Source organism: Nycticebus coucang, chromosome 9 (assembly GCF_027406575.1).
Source record: "Nycticebus coucang isolate mNycCou1 chromosome 9, mNycCou1.pri, whole genome shotgun sequence".
NCBI lineage: Eukaryota > Metazoa > Chordata > Mammalia > Primates > Lorisidae > Nycticebus > Nycticebus coucang.
The window spans coordinates 9,047,075-9,070,886 of record NC_069788.1 but is presented as its reverse complement, the minus strand read 5'-3'; the positions used below and the strand labels follow the sequence as shown (position 1 = coordinate 9,070,886).

At 41.6% G+C, this 23,812-nt stretch overlaps 1 protein-coding gene across 3 annotated transcripts in view; it reads right to left on the bottom strand.

Annotated features, from left to right (window-relative positions):
• The window catches only part of FILIP1 (filamin A interacting protein 1), a 321,390-nt gene that overhangs the window by 247,906 nt on the left and 49,672 nt on the right, over positions 1–23,812 (bottom strand). For 2 of the 3 annotated variants that reach the window (XM_053602836.1, XM_053602833.1), the window contains exon 3: positions 17,938–17,985. The exons of the other annotated variant lie outside the window; for it this stretch is intronic. In XM_053602836.1, the coding sequence (XP_053458811.1) occupies positions 17,938–17,976 (39 nt within the window). In that variant the 5' untranslated portion in view covers positions 17,977–17,985. The remainder of the gene's footprint in view (positions 1–17,937; positions 17,986–23,812) is intronic. 3 annotated transcript variants of the gene reach the window in all.

The window sequence follows — 23,812 nt, the reverse complement described above, 5'->3', positions numbered from 1 at the left end:
CCGGGCTCACCAAACAACAATGACGGCTGCAACCAAAAAATAGCTGGTGTTGTGGTGGGTGCCTGTAGTCCCAGCTACTTGGGAGGCGGAGGGAGGAGAATCGCTTGAGCCCAGGAGTTGGAGGTTGCTGTGAGCTATGATGCCACAGCACTCTACCCAAGGCGACAGCTTGAAGCTCTGTCTCAGGGGACTTTAACACTCCTCTTATAGAGCTGGACAAAGATATAAGGCACTTAAATGAGTCACTAGAACAATGGTGCTTGATAGACACATATAGAACACTCCATCCCAAAGCTAAACAATATACATTCTTCTCATCGGCCTATGGAACATTCTCCAAAATTGATCATATCCTAGGATGCAAAACAAACCTCAACAGAACCAAAAGAATTGAAATTTTACCTTGTATCTTCTCAGACCACAAGGCACTAAAGGTGCCTCCAACAAAACTCCAACAAAAATGTTCAGCCACACACAAAGGCATGGAAATTAAACAACCTTATGCTGAATGACAGTTGGGTGCAGGAAGAAATAAAATAGGAAATCATTAACTTCCTTGAGCATAACAACAATGAAGACACAAGCTACCAAAACCTGTAGGATACAGCAAGAGCAGTCCTGAGAGGAAAATTTATCACTTTAGATGCCTACATCCAAAAAACAGAAAGAGAGCACATCAACAAACTCACAAGCCATCTTATGGATTTGGAAAAAGAACAATCTAAGCCTAAACCAGGCAGAAGAAAAGAAATATCCAAAATTAAATCAGAGATCAATGAAATTGAAAACAACAGAATCATTCAGAAAATTAATGAAACAAAGGGATTGGTTTTTGAAAAAATAAATAGAATAGATAAACCTTTGGCAAGACTAACTAGAAATAGAAAAGTAAAATCTCTAGTAACCTCAATCAGAAATGATAAAGGGGAAATAACAACTGATCCCACAGAGATAGAAGAGATCATCTCTAAATACTATAAGACCTTATATGCCTAGAAATATGAAATGGATCAATATTTGGTATCACTCCCTCTCCCTAGACTTAACCAAGAAGAAATAGATCTCCTGAACAAACCAATTTCAAGCACTGAAATCAAAGAAAAAATATAAAAATCTCCCAACAAAAAAATGCCCTGGTCCAGATGGCTTCCCACCAGAATTCTATAAAACTTTCAAAGAAGAGCTTATTCCCATATTACAGAAATTATTCTTAAAAATTGAGGCGGAAGTTAACTTCCCCAACAGGTTCTACTATGCAAACATCATCCTGATACCAAAACCAGGGAAAGACACAACTAAAAAGAAGAATTTCAGACCAATTTCACTAATGAATATAGATGCAAAAATTCTCAACAAAATCCTAGCCAATAGATTACAGTTTATCATCAAAAAAGGCATACATCATGATCAAGTAGGTTTCAACCCAGGGATGCAAGGCTGGTTTAAGATATGCAAGTCCATAAACGTTATCCATCATATTAACAGAGGCAAAAATAAAGATCACATGATCCTCTCAATGGATGCAGAAAAAGCATTTGATAAAATCCAGCATCCTTTTCTAATTAGAACACTGAAGAGTATAGGCATAGGTGGCACATTTCTTAAACTGATTGAAGCTATCTATGACAAACCCACAGTGATATTTTACTAAATGGAAAAAAACTGAAAGCTTTTCCACTTAGAACTGGAACCAGATGAGTTTGTCCTCTGTCACCATTACTATTCAACATAGTGCTGAAGTTCTAGCCAATATAATTAGGCAAAACAAGGAAATAAAGGGAATCCAAATGGGAGCAGAGGAGGTCAGACTCGCCCTCTTTGCTGACGATATGATCTTATACCTAGAGAATCCCAAAGACTCAACCACAAGACTCCTGGAAGTCATCAAAAAATACCGTAACGTCAGCTCAGTGCCCGTAGCACAGTGGTTACAGTGCCAGCCACATACATCAAGGGTGGCGGGTTTGAACCCGGCCCAGGCCAGCTAAAGAACAATGACAACTGCAACAAAAAAATAGCCAGGCATTGTGGTGGGCACCTGTAGTCCCAGCTGGTTGGGAGGCTGAGGTAAGAGAATCGCTTAAGCCCAAGAGTTTGAGGTTGCTGTGAGCTGTGATGCCACAGTACTCTACCTAGGGCAACATAGTGAGATTCTGTCTCAAAAAAATGTAGTAATGTCTCAGGATATAAAATCAATGTCCATGAGTCAGTAGCCTTTGTATACGCCAATAACAGCCAAGATGAGAAGTTAATTAAGGACACTATAGCTTCAAAGAAAATGAAATACTCAGGAATATACCTAACAAAAGAGTTCCGAAGGACCTCTATAAATAAAATTATGAAACCCTAACAAAACAATAGCAGAGGATGGAAGAACATCCATCCAGCATGGGCTCATGGCTGGGCAGAATCAACATTGTTAAAATGTCTATACTTCCCAAACCCATCTACAGATTCAGTGCCATCCCTATTAAAATATCAACAATGTACTTTCAAGACTTAGAACCAGAAAAAAACCCATATAGCTAAGGCATTTCTTAGTAATAAAAACAAAGCCTGGGGCATCAGCATACCAGACTTTAGGCTGTACTACAAGGCCATAGTCGTCAAAACAGCATGATACTGGCACAAAAATAGAGACATAGACATTTGGAATTGAATAGAAAACCAGGAAATGGGGCAGCACCTGTGGCTCAGTGGGTAGGGCGCTGGCCCCATATACTGAGGGTGGCGGGTTCCAACCCGGCCCCAGCCAAACTGCAACAAAAAATAGCTGGATGTTGTGGCGGCGCCTGTAGTCCCAGCTACTTGGGAGGCCGAGTCAAGAGACTCACCTAAGCTGGGAGTTGGAGGTTGCTGTGAGCTGTGACACCACGGCACTCTACTGAGGGCGATAAAGTGAGACTCTGTCGCTACAAAGAAAAAAAAAAAGAAAACCATAAAATGAAACTAACATCTTACAGCCACCTAATCTTCAATAAACCAAACAAGAACATACACTGGGGGAAAGAATCCCTATTCAATAAATGGTGCTGGGAGAACTGTAAAAGACTGAAACTGGACCCACACCTTTCTCCACTCACAAAAATTGATTCAAGATGGATAAAAGACCTAAATTTAACCCATGAAATGATAAAAAGTCTCAAAGAAAGCATATGAAAAACACTGGAAGATACTGGCTTAGAGAAAGACTTCATGAAGAAGACTGCTGTGGCAACTGCAACAACAAAATAAACAAATGGGACTTAAACTGAAAAGCTCTGTACAACTAAGGAGACAACAACCAAAGCAAATAGACAACCTACACAATGGGAAAGGATATTTGCAAATTTTCAATCAGACAAAAGCATAATAACTATGATCTATAGAAAACTCAAATTAATCTACATGAAAAAAGGCAACAATCCCATACATCAACGGACAAAAGAGATGAATAGAACCTTCTCCAAAGAAGACAGACAGGGCGCCTGTGGCTCAAGCACCTAAGGCGCTAGCCACATCCAGATGGCTTCACACCAGAATTCTATCAAACTTCAAGGAAGAGCTTATTCCTGTACTGCAGAAATTATTCCAAAAAATTGAGGAAGAAGGAATCTTCCCCAACACATTCTATGAAGCAAACATCACTCTGATACCAAAACCAGGAAAAGACCCAAACAAAAAGGAGAACTTCAGACCAATCTCACTCATGAATATAGATGCAAAAATTCTCAACAAAATCCTAGCCAATAGATTACAGCTTATTATCAAAAAAGTCATTCATCATGATCAAGTAGGCTTCATCCCAGGGATGCAAGGCTGGTTTAACATATGCAAGTCCATAAACGTTATCCACCATATTAACAGAGGCAAAAATAAAGATCATATGATCCTCTCAATAGATGCAGAAAAAGCATTTGATAAAATCCAGCATCCTTTTCTAATTAGAACACTGAAGAGTATAGGCATAGGTGGCACATTTCTTAAACTGATTGAAGCTATCTATGACAAACCTACAGCTAATATTTTACTGAATGGAGTAAAACTGAAAGCTTTTCTTCTTAGAACTGGAACCAGACAAGGTTGTCCTCTGTCGCCTTCACTATTCAACATAGTGCTGGAAGTTCTAGCCAATACAATTAGGCAAGACAAGGAAATAAAGGGAATCCAAATGGGAGCAGAGGAGGTCAAACTCTCCCTCTTTGCTGACGACATGATCTTATACTTAGAGAACCCCAAAGACTCAACCACAAGACTCCTAGAAGTCATCAAAAAATACAGTAATGTTTCAGGATATAAAATCAATGTCCACAAGTCAGTAGCCTTTGTATAAGCCAATAACAGTCAAGATGAGAGGCTAATTAAGGACACAACTCCCTTCACCATAGTTTCAAAGAAAATGAAATACCTAGGAATATACCTAACGAAGGAAGTGAAGGACCTCAATAAAGAAAATTATGAAATCCTAAGAAAGGAAATAGCAGAGGATATTAACAAATGGAAAAACACACCACGCTCATGGATGGGAAGAATCAACATTGTTAAAATGTCTATACTTCCCAAAGAAATCTACCTATTCAATGCCATTCCTATCAAAATACCAACATCGTACTTTCAAGATTTGGAAAAAATGATTCTGCATTTTGTATGGAACCAGAAAAACCCCCGTATAGCTAAGGCAGTTCTTAGTAATAAAAATAAAGCTGGGGACATCAGCATACCAGATTTTAGTCTGTACTACAAAGCCATAGTGGTCAAGACAGCATGGTACTGGGACAAAAATAGAGACATAGACACTTGGAATCGAATAGAAAACCAAGAAATGAAACTAACATCTTACAACCACCTAATCTTCGATAAACCAAACAAGAACATACCTTGGGGGAAAGACTCCCTATTCAATAAATAGTGTTGGGAGAACTGAATGTCTACATGTAAAAGACTGAAACTGGACCCACACCTTTCCCCACTCACAAAAATTAATTCAAGATGGATAAAGGACTTAAATTTAAGGCATGAAACAATAAAAATCCTCAAAAAAAGCATAGAAAAAACACTGGAAGATATTGGCCTGGGGAAAGACTTCATGAAGAAGACTGCCATGGCAATTGCAACAACAACAAAAATAAATAAATGGGACTTCATTAAACTGAAAAGCTTCTGTACAGCTAAGGAGACAACAACCAAAGCAAAGAGACAACCTACACAATGGGAAAGGATATTTGCATATTTTCAATCAGACAAAAGCTTGATAACTAGGATCTACAGAGAACTCAAATTAATCCACATGAAAAAAGCCAACAATCCCATATATCAATGGGCAAGAGACATGAATAGAATCTTCTCCAAAGAAGACAGAGGAATGGCTAACAAACATATGAAAAAATGTTCATCATCTCTATCTATTAGAGAAATGCAAATCAAAACAACCCTGAGATATCATCTAACCCCAGTGAGAATGGCCCACATCACAAAATCTCAAACCTGCAGCTGCTGGCGTGGATGTGGAGAGAAGGGAACACTTTTACACTGCTGGTGGGACTGCAAACTAGTACAACCTTTCTGGAAGGGAGTATGGAGAAACCTCAAAGCACTCAAGCTAGACCTCCCATTTGATCCTGCAATCCCATTACTGGGCATCTACCCAGAAGGAAAAAAATCCTTTTATCATAAGGACACTTGTACTAGACTGTTTATTGCAGCTCAATTTACAATCGCCAAACTGTGGAAACAGCCTAAATGCCCACCAACCCAGGAATGGATTAACAAGCTGTGGTATATGTATACCATGGAATACTATTCCGACATTAAAAAAAATGGAGACTTTACATCCTTCGTATTAACCTGGATGGAAGTGGAAGACATTATTCTTAGTAAAGCATCACAAGGATGGAGAAGCATGAATCCTAGGTACTCAATTTTGATATGAGGACAATTAATGACAATTAAGGTTATGGGGGGGAAGCAGAAAGAGGGACGGAGGGAGGGAGTGGGACCTTGGTGTGTGTCACACTTTATGGGGGCAAGACATGATTGCAAGAGGGACTTTGCCTAACAATTGCAATCAGTGTAACCTGGCTTATTGTACCCTCAATGAATCCCCAACAATAAAAGTACTTTGAGTCCAAAAAAAAAGGCTCCAGCCACATATACCTGAACTGCGTGTTCAAATCCAGCCCGAGCCCACCAAACAACAATATCAGCTGCAACCAAAGAATAGCCGGGCATGGTGACAGACGCCTGTAGTCCCAGCTACTCGGGAGGCAGAGGCAGGAGAATCGCTTGAGCCCAGGAGTTGGAGGTTGCTATGAGCTGTGATGTCACAGCACTCTACCCAGGGTGACAGCTTGAGGTAGAGTGTCTCAAAAAACAAAAAAAAACAAAAAAAAAAGAAGACAGACAAATGGCTAACATATGAAAAAATGCTCATCATCCCTAATTATTAGAGAAATGTAGATCAAAACCACCCTGAGATATTATCTAAACCAAGTAAGAATAGCCCACATCACAAAAATCTCAAACCTGCAGCTGCTGGCGTGGATGTGGAGAGAAGGGAACACTTTTACACTGCTAGTGGGACTGCAAACTAGTACAACCTTTCTGGAAGGAAGTATGGAGAAACCTCAAAGCACTCAAGCTAGACCTCCCATTTGATCCTGCAATCCCATTGCTGGGCATCTACCAGAAGGAAAAAAATCCTTTTATAATAAGGACACTTGCACTAGACTGTTTATTGCAGTTCAGTTTACAATCACCAAAATGTGGAAATAGCCTAAATGCCCCTCAACCCAGTATACCATGGAATACTATTCAGCCACTAAAAAAAATGGAGACTTTACATCCTTTGTATTAATTTTGGTTGGAAGTGGAAAACATTATTCTTAGTAAAGCAGCACAAGAATGGAGAAGCAAGACAATTATAAGAGGGACTTTACCTAACAAACGCAATCAGTATAACCTGGTTTCTTGTACCCTCAGTGAATCCCCAATTAAAAAAAGAAAGAAAGAAAGAAATCCAGATATTGGCTCAGCACCTGTAGCTAAGTGGTTACAGTGTAACCTGGTTTCTTGTACCCTCAATGAATCCCCAATTTAAAAAAGGGGCGGCGCCTGTGGCTCAGTGAGTAGGGCGCCGGCCCCATATGCCGAGGGTGGCGGGTTCAAACCCAGCCCCGGCCAAACTGCAACCAAAAAATAGCCGGGCATTGTGGCGGGCGCCTGTAGTCCCAGCTGCTTGGGAGGCTGAGGCAAGAGAATCGCGTAAGCCCAAGAGTTAGAGGTTGCTGTGAGCCGTGTGACGCCACGGCACTCTACCGGAGGGCGGTACAGTGAGACTCTGTCTCTACAAAAAAAAAAAAAAAAAGAAAGAAAGAAAGAAATCCAGATATTGGCTCGGCACCTGTGGTTAAGTTGTTACAGCGCCAGCCACATACACCAGAGCTGGCAGGTTTGAACCTGGCCCAGGCCTGCTAAACAACAATGACAACTACAACAAAAAATAGCCAGGCATTATGGTGGGCACCTGTAGACCTAGCTACTTAGGAGGCTGATGCAAGAGAATCACTTAAGCCCAAGGGTTTGAGGTTGCTGTGAGCTGTGATGCTACAGCACTCTACTGATGGCAACGTAGTGAGACTCTGTCTCAAAAAAAAAAAAAGAAAAGAAAAAGAAATCCAGATATTATGTGTTTAATGTGATCCTTGAGCCAGTGAAGAAAACTGTCCCTGTTTTGAGTGTAACAAAAAAATTTTGAGGCTTGGTGCCATAGCTGAGTGATTAGGGTGCTGGCCACATACACCAGGGCTGGCGGGTTTCAACCCTGCCTGGGCCTGCCAATCAACAATGACAACTACAACAAAAAAATAGCCAGGCATTGTGGCAGGCACCTGTAGTCACAGCAACTTGGGAGGCTGAGGCAAGAGAATCATGTAAGCCCTAGAGTTGGAGGTTGCTGTGAGCTATGACGCTACAGCACTCTACCCAGGGCGACATAATGAGACTCTGTCTCAAAAAAAAAAAATTTTTTTTTTAAATACTCTCTTTTCTACATACTTTTTTGTATCCTTTCCCTAATCAGTACAAAAGGGTTGTTAAGTTAAGAGAATAATAAAGAAATAAGCCTAAGCAAGAGGAGAGACCCTGTCTTTACAAAAAATTGAAAACAGGCTGGGTGTGGTGGCTCATGCCTGTAACCCTAGCACTCTGGGAGGCCAAGGTGGTGGATCGCCTGAGCTCAGGAGTTCTAGATTAGCCTGAGGCAGACTGAGACTCCTGTCTCTAACTAATTTGGGACTCTCACATGAAAGCTATAACCCAGCTACAACTTAACAATAGGGGGAAGTGGGAAAGGGGGGGGTGGGTAGAGGGAGGGGAATCGGTGGGATCACACCTGTGGTGCATATTACAGGGGTATTTGCGAAACTTGGTAAATGTAGAATATAAATGTTTTGGCACAGTAACTGAGATAACGCCGGAAAGGCTATGTTAACCACTGGGATAAAAATGTGTCAAATGGTTTATGAAGTGAGTGTATGATGCCCCATAATCATATCATTGTATACACTTATGATTTAATAAAAAAATTAAAAAAAAAAAAAAAAAAAAGAATAGCTGGGCTTTCTGGCAGGTGCCTGTAGTCCCAGCTACTTGGGAGGATGAGGCAAGAGAATCACTGAGCCCAAGAGTTTGAGGTTGCTGTGACATCATGGCACTCTACCAAGGGTGACAAAGTGAGACTGTCTAAGAAAAAAAAAAAAAAAAACAAGAATTGTATACTTAGCTGGGCGTGGTGCACACCTGTAGTCCCAGTATTCAGTAGGGTGAGCCAGGAAGGTCCCTTGAGCCCAGATCAAGATTGTGGTGAGCTTTGATGATAGCACTACACTCTATCCTGGGCTACAGAACAAGACTCTATTTCAAAAAAAATAAAATAAAATCGTCCCTATTCAATGTGGCTTGGGTTTGTTTAACGACTTACAAACTATGTCCCCAGGGGAGCAGTCTGTCAAAATTTGCACCGTGAACAAACTTGCTTCTGCCCAGGTAAGGGACTACGGGGGTCACCAGGCCTGTCAGGGAGGTGAGCAAACAGGATCAGGACCCAGAGGGAACCCGCGCCTCCAGAGGTCAAAGCTATAGAGAGGACAGCAAGCAGGGTCAGGACTCCGAGAGGACCCGTGCCTCCAGTGCTCAAAGCTACAGTTTGCAGAACTCCATCCTTGAATGTTAGGCTTCTTTCTTTCTTGTTTGCAAATCAGAAAATTTAGGACACGTCATCTTGTCAAATCATTGCTTTCTGTCTCTGAACCTCCAGCGAATCTTTCTGCTGAGCCCTGAAAGGTGTTAAAAGTGGCAGCCAGAGATAAGACCATAGTGGAGATGTTCAGGCCAGGTTTATTGCAAGGGGAGGGTGACCTACCTAGGCTTGCAAAGGTGGCACCTGCACCTGGGGATGGTTAGAGATCCCTTTTATATGGGGCCATAGTGGGAAAGAAAATTCCCCAGCTCACCAAGCTCAAGGTTTTGGTGAGTTAGGGTCATTTGGCAGAACTTTTCCTCGGGTCAGGAAAGTTCATGTGGCTGCGATAGGCCTTCCAACAACCCCATCGTTTTACCAAGATTTTCTTTTGGCCAGGGCTGTGTTTGAACCCACCACCTCTGACATATGGGGCCGGTGTCCTGCTCCTTTGAGCCACAGGCGCTGCCCCTTTACCAAGATTTTCTAAGTACATTTGCCACCATAGTCCCCATAGTACCTGCCTTCATTTTCACCATACTCCTCCCCAGGCAACTCAGTTGCTCTCTTCCATGTCTTCCTCCTCTCAAAGCATGTTTATCCTCTGAACACAAGTTTAAACCATGCCCGTTCCTGAGTACAAATACTACCAGCCTGAGAGGATCCTCCCATCCCCTATATACCCACCAGCCCTGAATCCCACGGGGGTTGGGGGCACAGACTTCCTGAGAAGAAGGGAGAAAAAGAACGTGGAGCAGAAAAAATAAGATGTAACCACTACAGTCACAGCAGGAACAAATGAGAACAAACTGTTCAGCAAAGTACGAAGGCCAGTTCCTCTAGGGGTGTAGGAATACGGAGGGAAAAAAGGACGTGGCACTCTAACGTGGGAGTTAGTGAAATGACAGGCTGCAGAAAGTGGAAAGCCACTGACTTTTTTTTTTTTTTGAGACAGAGCCTCAAGCTGTCGCCCTGGGTAGAGTACTGTGGCATCACAGCTCACAGCAACCCCCAACTCCTGGGTTCAAGCAATTCTCCTGCCTCTGCCTCCCAAGTAGCTGGGACTACAAGCGCCTGCCACAACGCCTGGCTGTTTTTTGGCTGCAGCCGCCATTGTTGTTTGGCGGCCTGGGCTGGATTCGAACGTGCCAGCTCAGGTGTATGTAGCTGGTGCCTTAGCCACTTGAGCCACAGGCACCAAGCCTGACTTTTCTTATAAAAAAACACAATGGCATGATTTGATCTGGGATGTAGGAAGGTTTATTAGTCATCGGTGTGCTAATAATGCTTCTCAAAGTGTGACCTTTGGCAGACCAATATCAGAAATCACCGGAGAACGGCTCCTGTGGCTCAGTGAGTAGGGCAACGGCCCCATATACTGAGGGTGGCGGGTTCAAACCCGGCCCTAGCCATACTGCAACAAAAAAATAGCGAGGTGTTGTGGCGGGCGCCTGTAGTCCCAGTTACTCCGGAGGCTGAGGCAAGAGAATCGCCTAAGCCCAAGAGCTGGAGTTTGCTGTGAGCTGTGTAATGCTACAGCACTCTACCAGGGGCAACAAAGTGAGACTCTATCTATGAAAGAAAAAAAAAGTAAGAAAGAAATCACCTGAGTACTTGGGTTTAAAAATGCAAATTCCTTGGGTGGGTGCCTATAGCTCAGTGAGTAGGGTGCCGGCCATATACACCGGGCCTGGCAGGTTTGAGCTTGGCCTGGGCCTGCTAAACAACAATGACAACTGCAACCAAAAAATAGCTGGGCGTTGTGGCAGGCGCCTGTAATCCCAGCTACTTGGGAGGTGAGCCAAGAGAATCGCTTAAGTCCAAGAGTTGGAGGTTGCTGTGAGCTGTGACTTCACAGCACTCTGCTGAGGGTGACAAAGTGAGACTCGTCTCTTAAAAAAAAAAAAGGAATCTCTGAAGGTGGATCATGAGTATCCACATTTTAAACACACATCACAAGTAGTATTTCCGCATTCTAAAAAGCTGACAACAAATGAGGTAGTGTTTTTATAGGAAAAAGGTCTCTAACAGTAAGCCTACACGATTCATTTTCAAAATGCTTTACAGGGAGTCCCTGGGTTATCAACAAGATAGGTTTTGTAGGTTTGTTCTTACATTATTTATATGTAAGTTGGAACAGGTACATTTACCTATTACCTGGAATAGCCTCCATTCATAAGTGTAAGTCGTACATCACTTGGATGTTTATAATTGGGGTATTTACTTTAGTTGCCTCCATTCGTAAGTGAGGGTTATATATGAGTCAGATGTTTGCAACTCGGGAACAGTCTGTAATTGGAAACTTCCCACTTACTCCTCATGTATTTTGTCTGTTACTAGCTGTTTATGGGGAAATAATTTAACCTCTCTGAACCATCGTTACCCAGACTGTAAAAAAGTAAAATTTGAACTAATTAGTCTTCTGCGTCTTTTAAACATTATGACACCATGATTTGTCAATTCTGCTCTTTGAAATACTTTTATACCAGTACACTGTCAAGGGTTAATTTGGCAGGCATTGTTGCAAGAAGAAAGGGCCTGGGGAAAAAATGGCAAAAATATTTCCTGTCTCCCAACTCTTCTCAGGCAAGTGGTCAGGAGGGGCAGGGAATGTGTCTTGTTCTTTATGCCACAGAAGGCTGCTCAAAGGGATCACCTGGGGAAGATCACAAGACTATCTCAGCTGAAGAGGGGATAAATCCAGGTGGAGGCCATGATACTGCATTGGCCCAAAATGGGAGTGTGGGATGACAGCCTTTAAAAGCTCTGTGCTTTACTCAGAAGCAGAAAGTTGGATTTTGAGACCATTGTCTGCCACTTTCCACCTTTGCCAGCAAAGTAATAAACTTCTCTTTCCTCTCTTCAGCTGCATCAGAAAAAGAGGGATAAGCAGCTTAAGGAGAACCACAGAGCTATAAAAGGTTCTGATTCCATAATCCTATCTTGGGCCAAGATAATATCATGCCCTCTGCCTGGATTCATCCCATCTTCAACTGAGACAGTCTTGTGACCTCCGCCCCGACGATTCCTTTAAGCTGCCCGGGGCACTGAACAAGAAACCTTCCGTGCCCCACCACCACCACCACCACCACCACTCTCCTGAAGCAGGGACATAGGTTTCCATTATCCAAAAGTTGGGAGACAGAAATATTTTTGCCTTTTTTTTCAAGCCATTCCCCCTCCAACACTGTTGGTTACTCAAACTTTGCACATACCAGAGAAAAGACTTTTGACCTAGTTCTGGGAGAGAACTTCTGAATCCTTGCAATATTCTGCCTAAGAAGAGTGTTTTTATACCTCAGGCCCGGAGCCATTCTGTATGGGGTTGGCCTCTGAGGGGCTAGAGACTAAGTAGCTAAGGTCAGTCACGCGGCCACTGCATACCTATGTGACTGTCATTACAAATCCTGAACCCTTAGTCTGGAGAGAACTTCCCTGGTTTGCAACACTCCACACCTGCAGTCACACGTCATTGCTGGGAGAATTAAGGGCATCCCAGGCAAGGTCGCTGGAAGGCAACAGGTGGAAGCTGTGCCTGGCTTCCCCTGGACGTCAGCTCTGCACCTTTTCCCACTGTGAATTTTAATCTGCGTCCCTTTGCTATAATCATGAATATACCTGCTTTTCTGAGTTCTATGAGTCCTTTTTGTAAGCCCAAGGGTAGTCTTGTAACCCCTGATACAACAGCCTTTCAACATTATGGTATTTTAATGTGATCTTCAACTCCAGTAAGCTTTAAAATTAAGTATGACATTTTGAATTGATTTTTTTAAGGTTGTAGAAATTGATTAGCTTTATTAAAATAAAAATGTAAAAATCACAAGGTGAGTCATTCATTCTAAAGTAAAGCCCCCATCCCCTTTTTCTTTCTCTATTTGCATATTCTTTACAGAAAATCAAAAGCAAGGCCCAGGAAGGAGAGGGTGCCCACACTAGGCCTCGCTACTGGCTAGAATTTAGAACCAAGGACAAGAGTTGCTTTGGCTGAATCTTGGTTTCGCAAAAAGCTTACAAATACAGCTTTTTAATACGCCTGTTCCATTCCCTTTTCTGGAATTCTCTCCGTCTTCCTTTTCGTCCCAGGGTTACCATCTCGTGTCTTCTAGAGCTGTGGAGCTGATGCCAGTATGTGGCTTTATTAAAAAGAAAACAGTCCCAGAATCTTGTCCTTCGTTGTGTCCAGGAAAGAGAATAATCTTATTGTAGGTTTTTGATCTGTTACAATAGTTCAATGGGATTTTTTCCCGTCTAAGTCAACAGAGCCTGCCAATGTTTCAAATCTCTAATAATAACTCGAGAAAAACTTATAATGCTGATTTGTGTGTGTGTGGAAATGGAACACAATTTCCCCGCTAAATTTGGCAAGACTAGTCAGGATAAAGTCAGATAGATAACTTAAAAAATAATCCGTGACAATCTAAAAACTATCTGTAAAATGGGGATGAGAAATTAAAGGTTGATTACAAGCCACTCTCCAAGCCCTTCTAAAGGGCCAGCTCTGGTCTGGAATACTTTGGCTCACAGCTCCAGCCTGGATGACCACAGGTTTTAAAGGCATCACTCCTGAATATCATAGATCTCACCTTAATTCACTCCACTTTGAATACTTTAGTTTCCAAAGCTATGACATAACATTCAACTTTTAAGAATGTCTTTCTATAGAGAGTACCCTGAATTAGACATATAGAATTAGTGCCATTAGAAGATCCAATATAATTTTATATTACTTTACAGTTAACAAACTTTTACACACATCACAGGCCCTGTTCAGCAATGTTCCTGTGTATTTACAAACACATAGCTGTACATATATACATGTTAACAAAATACAGGGCAATCTAAAAATTAGATTCATCTCAGTACTTTTTTTTTATGTTATTCAACCAATACCTTTTAAAAATTACTTCCCCATAGGGGCGGCGCCTGTGGCTCAAGTCGGTAGGGCGCCGGCCCCATATACCGAGGGTGGCGGGTTCAAACCCGGCCCCGGCCAAACTGCAACCAAAAAATAGCCGGGCGTTGTGGCGGGCGCATGTAGTTCTAGCTACTCGGGAGGCTGAGGCAAGAGAATCACTTGAGCCCAGGAGTTGGAGGTTGCTGTGAGCTGTGTGAGGCCACGGCACTCTACCAAGGGCCATACAGTGAGACTCTGTCTCTACAAAAAAAAAAAAAAATTACTTCCCCATAATCTAAAGGAATTCCCTTCTTCAGAAATCAATATGGTTTCTATTTGTATGTTTCCCTGTGAGGATTTACTTTTCCTCATTCCTGGACATCTTCCCCAAACCATATTCTGGTTTTGCCTCCAATTTAATACCACAGTGCAGCCTCTCTTCCTGGGGTTTGCATCTGGGAGCGTCTCTTAGGCTGCTGGGTGTCTCAGGAGTCCAGCTCCAACTGCCCTTGATTTTCACTGAGTCTTAGCATAAGCTGCTGTTCATAGTAAAGGCTCTTTGCATAGTTTATTTCTTACAATAACTTGACAGCGAGGACCTCAGATTTCACATGGACAATTGGCTTCTGGTGGGAAGCGCCCGGATGGAGACACCACTGCCCGTGCTCACGGAGTTTTTGATCACCTGCACATACACCTTCCCGTGGTCTTTGGAGACAAGGCAGTGGTAGAGAGCATCGTATCTGACTTCTAGGAAAATGGCCTCGCAACCCGCGTAGTTGCCACTCTTCAGGAAGTAGACAGCTTTGGAGGAAATAAGCACACAGTAGCTGTCAATGTTCTCCATGGCTATGAAGAATTCATCTTGTATGTTGTCCGTGAGTTTGAAGAGCTGCTCCTGCCCTTCAGCCTGGCTCTCAGAATAGCAGGGAAGTAGCACCTGGGGCCCCATGCAGCAACGTGGCTTCCGAACCCTCTGTGCTTGAGTCCTGTGAACTGTTTCGGTGTTTTTGGACTTGGCACTCAGTTGAACTGCCTTGGGGAGAGCTTGAGCAGGAGTGCGGGGAACTTTAGGTATTGTCTAGGGCCCCAGACTGAGCCACTGAGCCAGATAGAGCTAATAGTGTTCAGCTGTGGGCCGCAGGGAGCCATTGTGAGAGAACTGCCCCGGCGGGCTCCGCCCTCAGGGTCCAAATTAATGTTTTATCTTGCTACTCTTTGACCCAAAATCTACTAGAAATTTGTCCTAAGGAAATCATATGAAATAAGAAAAGGACTACAGGTATATGAATTAAAATGTTCATTATAGTGTAGTAGAAAATTGAGAGCAACCTAGGTTTCAAACATTATAAGAACAGCTTAGTGATTGATGATATGTCCACGAAGCAGAAGAGTATATAGTTATTAAAATGTTTAATTAAAGAACATAACTCTTGACTCGGCACCTGTAGCTCAGGACTAGGGCACCAGCCACATACACCGGAGCTGGCAGGTTCAAATCCAGCCCCAGCTAACTACAACCAAAAAATAGCTGGGTGTTGTGGCAGGTGCCTGTAGTCCCAGCTACTTGGGAGGCTGAGGCAAAAGAATTGCTTAAGCCCAAGAGTTTGAGGTTGCTGTGAGCTGTGATGCCATAGCACTCTACCCAGGGTGACATAGTGAGACTCAATCTCAAAAAAAAAAAAAGAACATAACTCTTACTGAATTGTGTATGTATGTGGGAAAAAACTAAAAGAAAATATGGACAAATAAAAGATAATGACTTGTGGTGGTATTTGGGTATTTTTTAATTTTATTATTGTCCTAATAAAACTACTTTCATAATAAGCATACATTTTTAAGCACCTAATTATAAATTAAATTTAAATTTAAATAAATTATAAATTTAAATTCCCTGGTTTAATACTAATTCAATTTTTAAAATCTGAACTTCTGAAAATCATGGATCACTGATATATACTCATCCATTAACTAAAATAGAAACTTGAGGTTCTATGTGGAATCCCTTAAATATGGAATTAGGAAATAAAATGGAGTGTTGGGGAGACAGCATTACATAATGGAAGAGGGTGAAATTTAGAGCCACACCTGAGTAGGTTGTGATTAGGGATGAAAGGAGGTTAAAAGATCTACAGGGAGGTGGAAGAGAATTACAGCCTTCTAGACAAGAAATCTGGAAAGGGCCCAGAAGTGAAACGAGGAATTTAGTGGGGAGGGGGGTTAACATACCAGTTAACCAAGTATGTGCTGTCCCTGTAAAATATAACTTCTAGCCAGGCACAGTGGCTCACACCTGTAATCCCAGCACTCTGGCGGGCCATGATGGGTGGATTGCCCAAGACCATGAGTTCAAAACCAGCCTGAGCAAAAGTGAGACCCCCATCTCCAAAAAGAATAGCTGAGCATTGTGGCAGCATCCAATCTACTTGGAAGGCTAAGGCAAGAGGATCACTTGAGCCCAAGAGTTTGAGGTTGCTGTGAGCTGTGACAGCACAGCACTCTACCAAGGGCAACAAAGTGAGCCTCTGTCTCAAAAAAAAACAAACATATATATATATGTGTGTGTGTGGTCATGTATATAATGTTTAATATATATTAAACACATATATATTTAATATATATATATTAAAAACATCTAGCCTGTGATCCATGACCTCTAGCCCATGAATGATCTCCCCCCATAAAACAAAAACAAGGATCCCCAGCACAGAGCAACGCACACCATGGTTGTCACAAACATCACAAGACTAATAGACACAACCACACCATCTCTAGTAAAATAACAGATAATAATTATTGACAGAGTAAAGAAAATTGAATTTATGTGATATCTGAGATGATCCATGACCAGTGAAACAGCCTGCCCAAAGGCTGAGGGGAGCCACTGGAAATTCTTACAGATAAATGTAGGAGAAATGAGGATGAAGGTATTATATTGGTATATTGCCTCTGGGTGGGGTCTCACTCACCAGGGAGGCCCTTTTCCACTCTCTGGAAAAGTCTGTGCTTGTTTCTGCTTGACTATTTTTCTTCATTTTAAATAAACTTTGCTTCTATTCTGCTCCACTGGAGTCCCAGCTGCCTCATTTCCACTCCCCCAGCATCTTCTCTCCCTTGGACTCAGCCAAACTTGCAAGTTCTGCTGGGTGAACCGGAGAAGGTCCACTGCAGGGAGCCAGGTCCACTGGGCAGGGCAGAGGTGAACTCTCACCCAAACGGGCTGCTCCTCCACTTTACCTGCTACGAGCTTTGAACAGTCTCCTTCACCTCGCAAAGCCTGAGTCTCCTCATTTGTGAAGTGAGAATAATAATGACAACTACGCTGTATAATTATTGCAACAAGTAAATAAAGTATTCAGTACAGAGCCTGGCACTGAAGAAGAGCTGAATAAAGGTGAAGTTCCTTCTCTCTCCCTCAGTTCTAATCTTTAGGATTCTAGATGTTAATCTCTGTATACTATGCATTTTAAAGTGCTTTTCATCCTAGGATACCTAGTTTCAGTGTCATATTACTTACAGAGCAATGTAGTCTTCAGGGCATAAATAATTATGGCTTAATAGATATGAAAAGAAATGTTAATTTTAGGTGATTGATTTAAGGGTTGATAAATGCATACATTACATTTGGGATTTTTTTCAACTAAGTCATAAATCTAATTTTGAAAATCAAATATTCTTATTAAAATCTCTATTACTCATTTTCAAATCCAAAACAGAGCAGCATTAGCATAATAAATATGCATAAGAAGGCATTAATGAACCAAAATCAATAGCAATAATAAAAAAAAGAGAGAAATAATGGAATAAAATAATGGATAGAAACTCTTACCACAGCCACTGTCACTGCCTTCCAAAAGCTTCCGGGCATTGTGTTTTGCTAGAGAATTCAAAGATGGAAAATTTTAGAAATCTTTTCTCTATTTTTAGGTGCACAACAGAAAATTGTGTTCAAATTGTCTTTCCTTGGTTAGTTCAAAAGCAAGTTAAAAATGAGAGTGCACCACTATTTTCCTCTGCTTTGCGATGTTTCGTTGCCCATCTAGCCTATCTGATGATGTTGCTTTAGTTGTGTTTCCCTGTGGGAAGTATTGTCTCCAACCAAACCATGCTCTTTATTTGGTCAGACAGGAGATTCAGAGAAAAACAAGTAAGCCAATTTCCATATTTTTACTAGTGGGAGTCAAATATGCATTGAGGAAATATTTGTCATGTTCACCATATTTTTGTCATGTGCTTATCTCGTGGAGCCAGTGTATAACTTAGAAAAAAGAATGGGCGCTGTGTATAATGCTGGAGAAATGCTCCCTGACGCCCACCTTCCCTCCCACAGGGTTGCCAGGACAATCTTCCTAAATTCTAAATCTAGCTCAAGTTTTCTTAAGGTCTCCTTTTTACACGTATCGCCTGCTTAACATTCAGACTTTCCAGCCTGTTGGCAACCATCTTTCCCCTCAAAGCACCTCACTAACAGGGCCCGACTGGTCCAGCTCTGTGTCTTTGCTCATGCAGCTGTACCTGCTTAGTATGACTCTCATCCAAACCCTAATCATCTCACAAGACGCAGCTCAAGCTCTCTCTCATTCATCAGACTTCTCCTAGTCCTGATAGCTCACGCTCCCTCTGAACGCCCACAGCGGTTCTTGTCTGAACTCTTTACAGCACTTAACAAAATATTCTTTGTCCTTTGGCCATTGCAAGTAGCCATGGCCTTTTCATGATCCACTTATTGAAAAACTGTAATATGTGGAAGCAAAAAGTGATGGTTATATCTATGGTCAATTATGTTATTGTTTGCTATTATTTACTTCTTTTTTTTTTTTTTTTGGGGGGGGGGGGTTGGCCAGGGCTGGGTTTGAACCCACCACCTCCTGCATATGGAGCCGGCGCCCTACTCCTTTGAGCCACAGGCGTCGCCCTACTTCTTCCTTTTTAAATGAAATATTAAGTCTCCACCCCCTTGACTTTGGGACTGGACATGGAAATTGCTTTGGCCAATAGAATATTTGCTACCTATGTTACTTCCAAACAGAAGCTTTTAGAGAGACTCCACAGTCACCTACTTCTTGTGTCCTTTGCCTAAAGAAAATCACACAAGGCTCCCCTTCAGTTTAGGTCCCTAAATAAGATAATGGAGCAGCCCCAGCCTGCAGTCTGAATAAAGTGACAGCATTCAGCTAGCAGCTGATAACATGCACCTAAGGCAAGAAACAAGTATTTGTTATTTTAAACCACTGAGAATTTGACATTGTCATACAAGGAAAGCTGACCAGTAAAACATCCAATTAAATGTCTTATTTAATTGACAGGTAATCCTGTGGCCTGTACTTTATTATCCTCACTTTACAAATGTGAAAACATGGGTTTCAAGCCCAAAACACACAGCACTGAAAGGTTTTAGAATCAGACATATCTGGCTTCAAAGTTAGATTCTGTCACGTATAAAATACAGTACCATAGGCAAGATACAATCACACTAAAACTCAGTAAAACAGAGATAATACTTAAGTTCTTCTCACAAAGTACACTCCTCACAGCTATGATTTAATAAAAAAAAAAAGAAGGAAAAAAAAAGAAAGTGCACTCCTAAGGGATGCTGGGAAGATTAAATTAAACAATGTGTTTGAATGACCCAATGGTTTAATAAATGGGTGTTTTAATTTATATTACCCCTACATTAGGCCCTGAGATAAAGGCTTAGAAGTAGGTAGTTTAGGAAACATGTGTAAGGACTGAGGAAAAGTGAAACAGAATGAGAAAAAGAAAATGATAAGGTTACAATTTGGGGAAATAGGCTCAATCCCACTAAAATACCATGTGGGCAATGTCCCAAAGACCAAATAAGATCCAACCAGGCTCAACCGTTTCACAAATTAGAACTCATGTTTAGGCCAGACACTGCAGCTCATGCCTAATCCTACCACTCTGGGAGGCCAAGGCGGGAGGATTGTTTGAGCTCAGTAGTTGGAGACCAGCCTGAACAAGAGCAAGACCCCTTGTCTACTAAAAATAGAAAAACTAGCCAGTAGTTTACCAAGTTTCACATATACCCTTGTAAGATGCACCGCTGGTGTAATCCCACCAATCCCCTTCCCTCTACCCATCTCCCCCCTCCCTCCCCTCCCTTTCCCCGTTCCCCCTATTCTTAGGTTGTAACTGGGTTATAGCTTTCATGTGAAAACCCTAAATTAGTTTCATAGTAGGGCTGAGTACATTGGGTACTTTTTTTTCCATTTTTGAGATACTTTACTAAGAAGAATATGTTCCAGCTCCATCCATGTAAACATGAAAGAGGTAAAGTCTCCATCTTTCTTTAAGGCTGCATAATATTCCATGGTGTACATATACCACAATTTATTAATCCATTCATGGATCGATGGGCACTTGGGCTTCTTCCATGACTTAGCAATCATGAATTGGGCTGCAAGAAACATTCTGGTACAAATATCTTTGTTATGATGTGATTTTTGGTCTTCTGGGTATATGCCCAGTAGAGGGATTACAGGATTGAATGGCAGATCTATTTTTAGATCTCTAAGTGTTCTCCATATCTCTTTCCAAAAGGAATGTATTAATTTGCATTCCCACCAGCAGTGCAAAAGTGTTCCCTTTTCTCCACATCCGCGCCAACATCTCTGGTCTTGGGAGTTTGTGATATAGGCTAGTCTCACTGGAGTTAGATGGTATCTCAAAGTAGTTTTGATTTGCATTTCTCTGATGATTAAAGATGATGAGCATTTTTTCATGTGTCTGAAGGCCACGCGCCTGTCTTCTTCAGAGAAGTTTCTCTTCAAATCCCTTGCCCAGCCTGTGATGGGATCCCTTGTTCTATTCTTGCTAATGTGTTTGAGTTCTCTGTGGATTCTGGTTATTAAACCTTTGTCGGAGACATAACCTGCAAATATCTTCTCCCATTCTTAGGGCTGTCTGCTTGCTTTACTTACTGTGTTCTTGGCTGTGCAGAAGCTTTTTAGTTTGATCAAGTCCCAGTAGTGTATTTTTGAAGCTGCTTCAATTGCCCGGGGGGTCTTTTTCTTTGCCTTTCTTACAGAGACAGAGTCTCATTCTGTTGCCCAGGCTACAGTGCCGTGGCATCATCCTAGCTCCCTGCAGCCTCCAACTACTGGGCTCAAGCCATCCTCCAGCCTCAGCCTCCTGAGTAGCTAGGACTACAGGCGTATGCCAACACACTCCACTAATTTTTTTATTGTTTGTAGTGAGTCGATTTTCCTATGTTACCCAGGTTAGCCTCAAACTCTTGGCCTTGAGAAATCCTTTCACCTAAGCTTCCCAAAGCACTGGGATTACAGATGGGAGCCACTGTGCTTGGCCTTGACTTTCTAATCAAAATTATTACACTAATCTCATTTGTCAGAATTGTCTTAATTATTGTTGGGAACCAGCCCCAAAGTATACCATGAGTTCTCTCCCAGTAGTTGGCAGAGATGGGAGGATGAGGAAAAATGAAAAGTCAGAACACAGAGAAGTTAAGAGCAGCTGGGTCGAGATGGCTAACCACCTTCAGACGTGAGGTCTGTGGACAACCCCTCACTCCAGGCCAGCTCCATTTTTATTACACACATCACTGTTTTAATAATCAATATAATGGGGGAAGGCTAAACCCTCATGTCATGGTTCTTGCTGGGCTTGCATTTTCTAACCAAACTATTTCTTTAACTAACTACATTAATTAGACGTATTTTCCTCTTACTATTATTGCTCTAAGTTATTATGATCTTCACACAAACAGAGCATATGACAGGGAACACAATCAAAGCAGACCCCAATTAGAGCACACACAAATGACAGCAGCGGCAATTAGCACTCGGGAAGCCTTGTGCTCAGGAAGTCCGGCACTTCTCCCCATACTGAGATGGCAGAAGAAAGGAGATGCTTTTCTCCTTATCTTTTCCTGATTTTTTTCTTTCTTAACGAGGTTTAGACATTCGTGTCTTCAATGCGTTTTGCATTCCCTAACTCCCCAAACCACTCACTCTCCCTGAGAGGGCAGCCCCACCAGGGTGAGCGTTGCCTGCTCAGTGACCTAACAGTGGGAGGGATGAACATTTCCCCACACAGTCTCCTTGTCTTAAAGGGCCAGGCTCACAGGCTGTGCATTTTACAAAAGATTTTAGATTTCTCTGATCTACATCTCTCCTGTCTCAGTTCCCTTTTGCCCATCATCTACAAAAATGTACTTAATTCAATTCCTAACCTACTTATATTAGTTTTAAACTTATTAAATCATTATTTCTAACAATGCAAACATCAAAATATAACTCCTCCCTTAAGTATCCACATGTACACTGCAAATTATATAAACTGAAGTTCTTAAAATACATGTATTCCTAAATCAGCAATTTCTGTTATAAGAACTTCTTTTTTTTTTTCTCAGTTTTTGGCTGGAGCTGGGTTTGAACCTACCACTTCCGGCATATGGGGCCAGCACCCTACTCTTTTGAGCCACAGGAGCTGCCCATAAGAACTTCTTTTTAAATTCAGCACATGTAAAATGTTAGAAGTTAATTGTCCTTGTTTTATGGAAATTTTAGGGACATTTGGTTTATAGAAGCATCTGTTTAACTCTATAACCATTCAAAACAGAGTACCTCTAAATCCAGGCTCAGTGGCTCATACCTGTAATTCTAGCACTCTGGGTGAGGTGGGTGGATAGCTTGCACTCACAAGTTTGAGACTAGCCTGAGCAAGAGCAAGATGCTGGTCTCTAAAACTAGCCAGGTGTTGTGGCAGGTCCCTATACTCCGAGTTACTTGGGAGGCTGAGACAAGAGGATCACTTTAGCACAAGAGTTTGAGGTTGCTTTGAACTGTGACACCACAGCACTTTACCAAGGGCGTCAAAGTGAGATTCTGTCAAAAAAAGAAAACAGAAATTATAATCTAATTTATTAATATTTTCTAGAGATAAGAAAACATATCATACAAATAAGTTGAAAGGGCCTTTCTGAATAATAGACAGACGCAAAGACAGATAGGTTTAGACACACAAAAAATTTTGAGACTCAGTTCTACAACTTCAGCCATACATTGAGTAAACACAGAAATACAAGACTCGATGGTGCAGATATAAAGGGGCCATTTTCCTTCCCAGTGAGCATAAAATTCTTAATTGATTTGAACTCAAAATAAACAAACAAAAAACCCCCCCAAGAAACAGATGTTCTGTCATTTTTCACACAACAGAAATATATCTCTACCATCCATTTACAGAGATCACCAAATACACTATACCATAAGACCAAGTCTTGAATCATTGCAGCTAACAATAAGAGATACCTATTTGTAGTGTGTGAAACAGAAAGAAAAAAAGTACAAAGTCAACAGAAAGGAAAAACTAGAGAAACAGAGTCAGCCAAATTCAAGTTCTACTGACATGTAGGATTATTTTGGGATCCAAGAAAAAAAAAATTGCCTAAGTTAAGTGACTCATGTGGTATAATTTCCCAACAACTCAGAAATTTGTGGGAAACAATAAATTTCCCACAACTTTACCTGGCATTGTCCCTGGGCATCTCAGTGGATGACCATCAAAACTGTTAAAGATAATTTTTTTAAAGGTAAAGTTATGACTATCATACAAATATAAAATTAACACATATCAAAGATTCAGCTCATTTAATTAATGTAGGAACCAGTAAGATGTTACTTGCTCAAAGGAGAACTTAAAGAAATTAACTTGTTGATAGA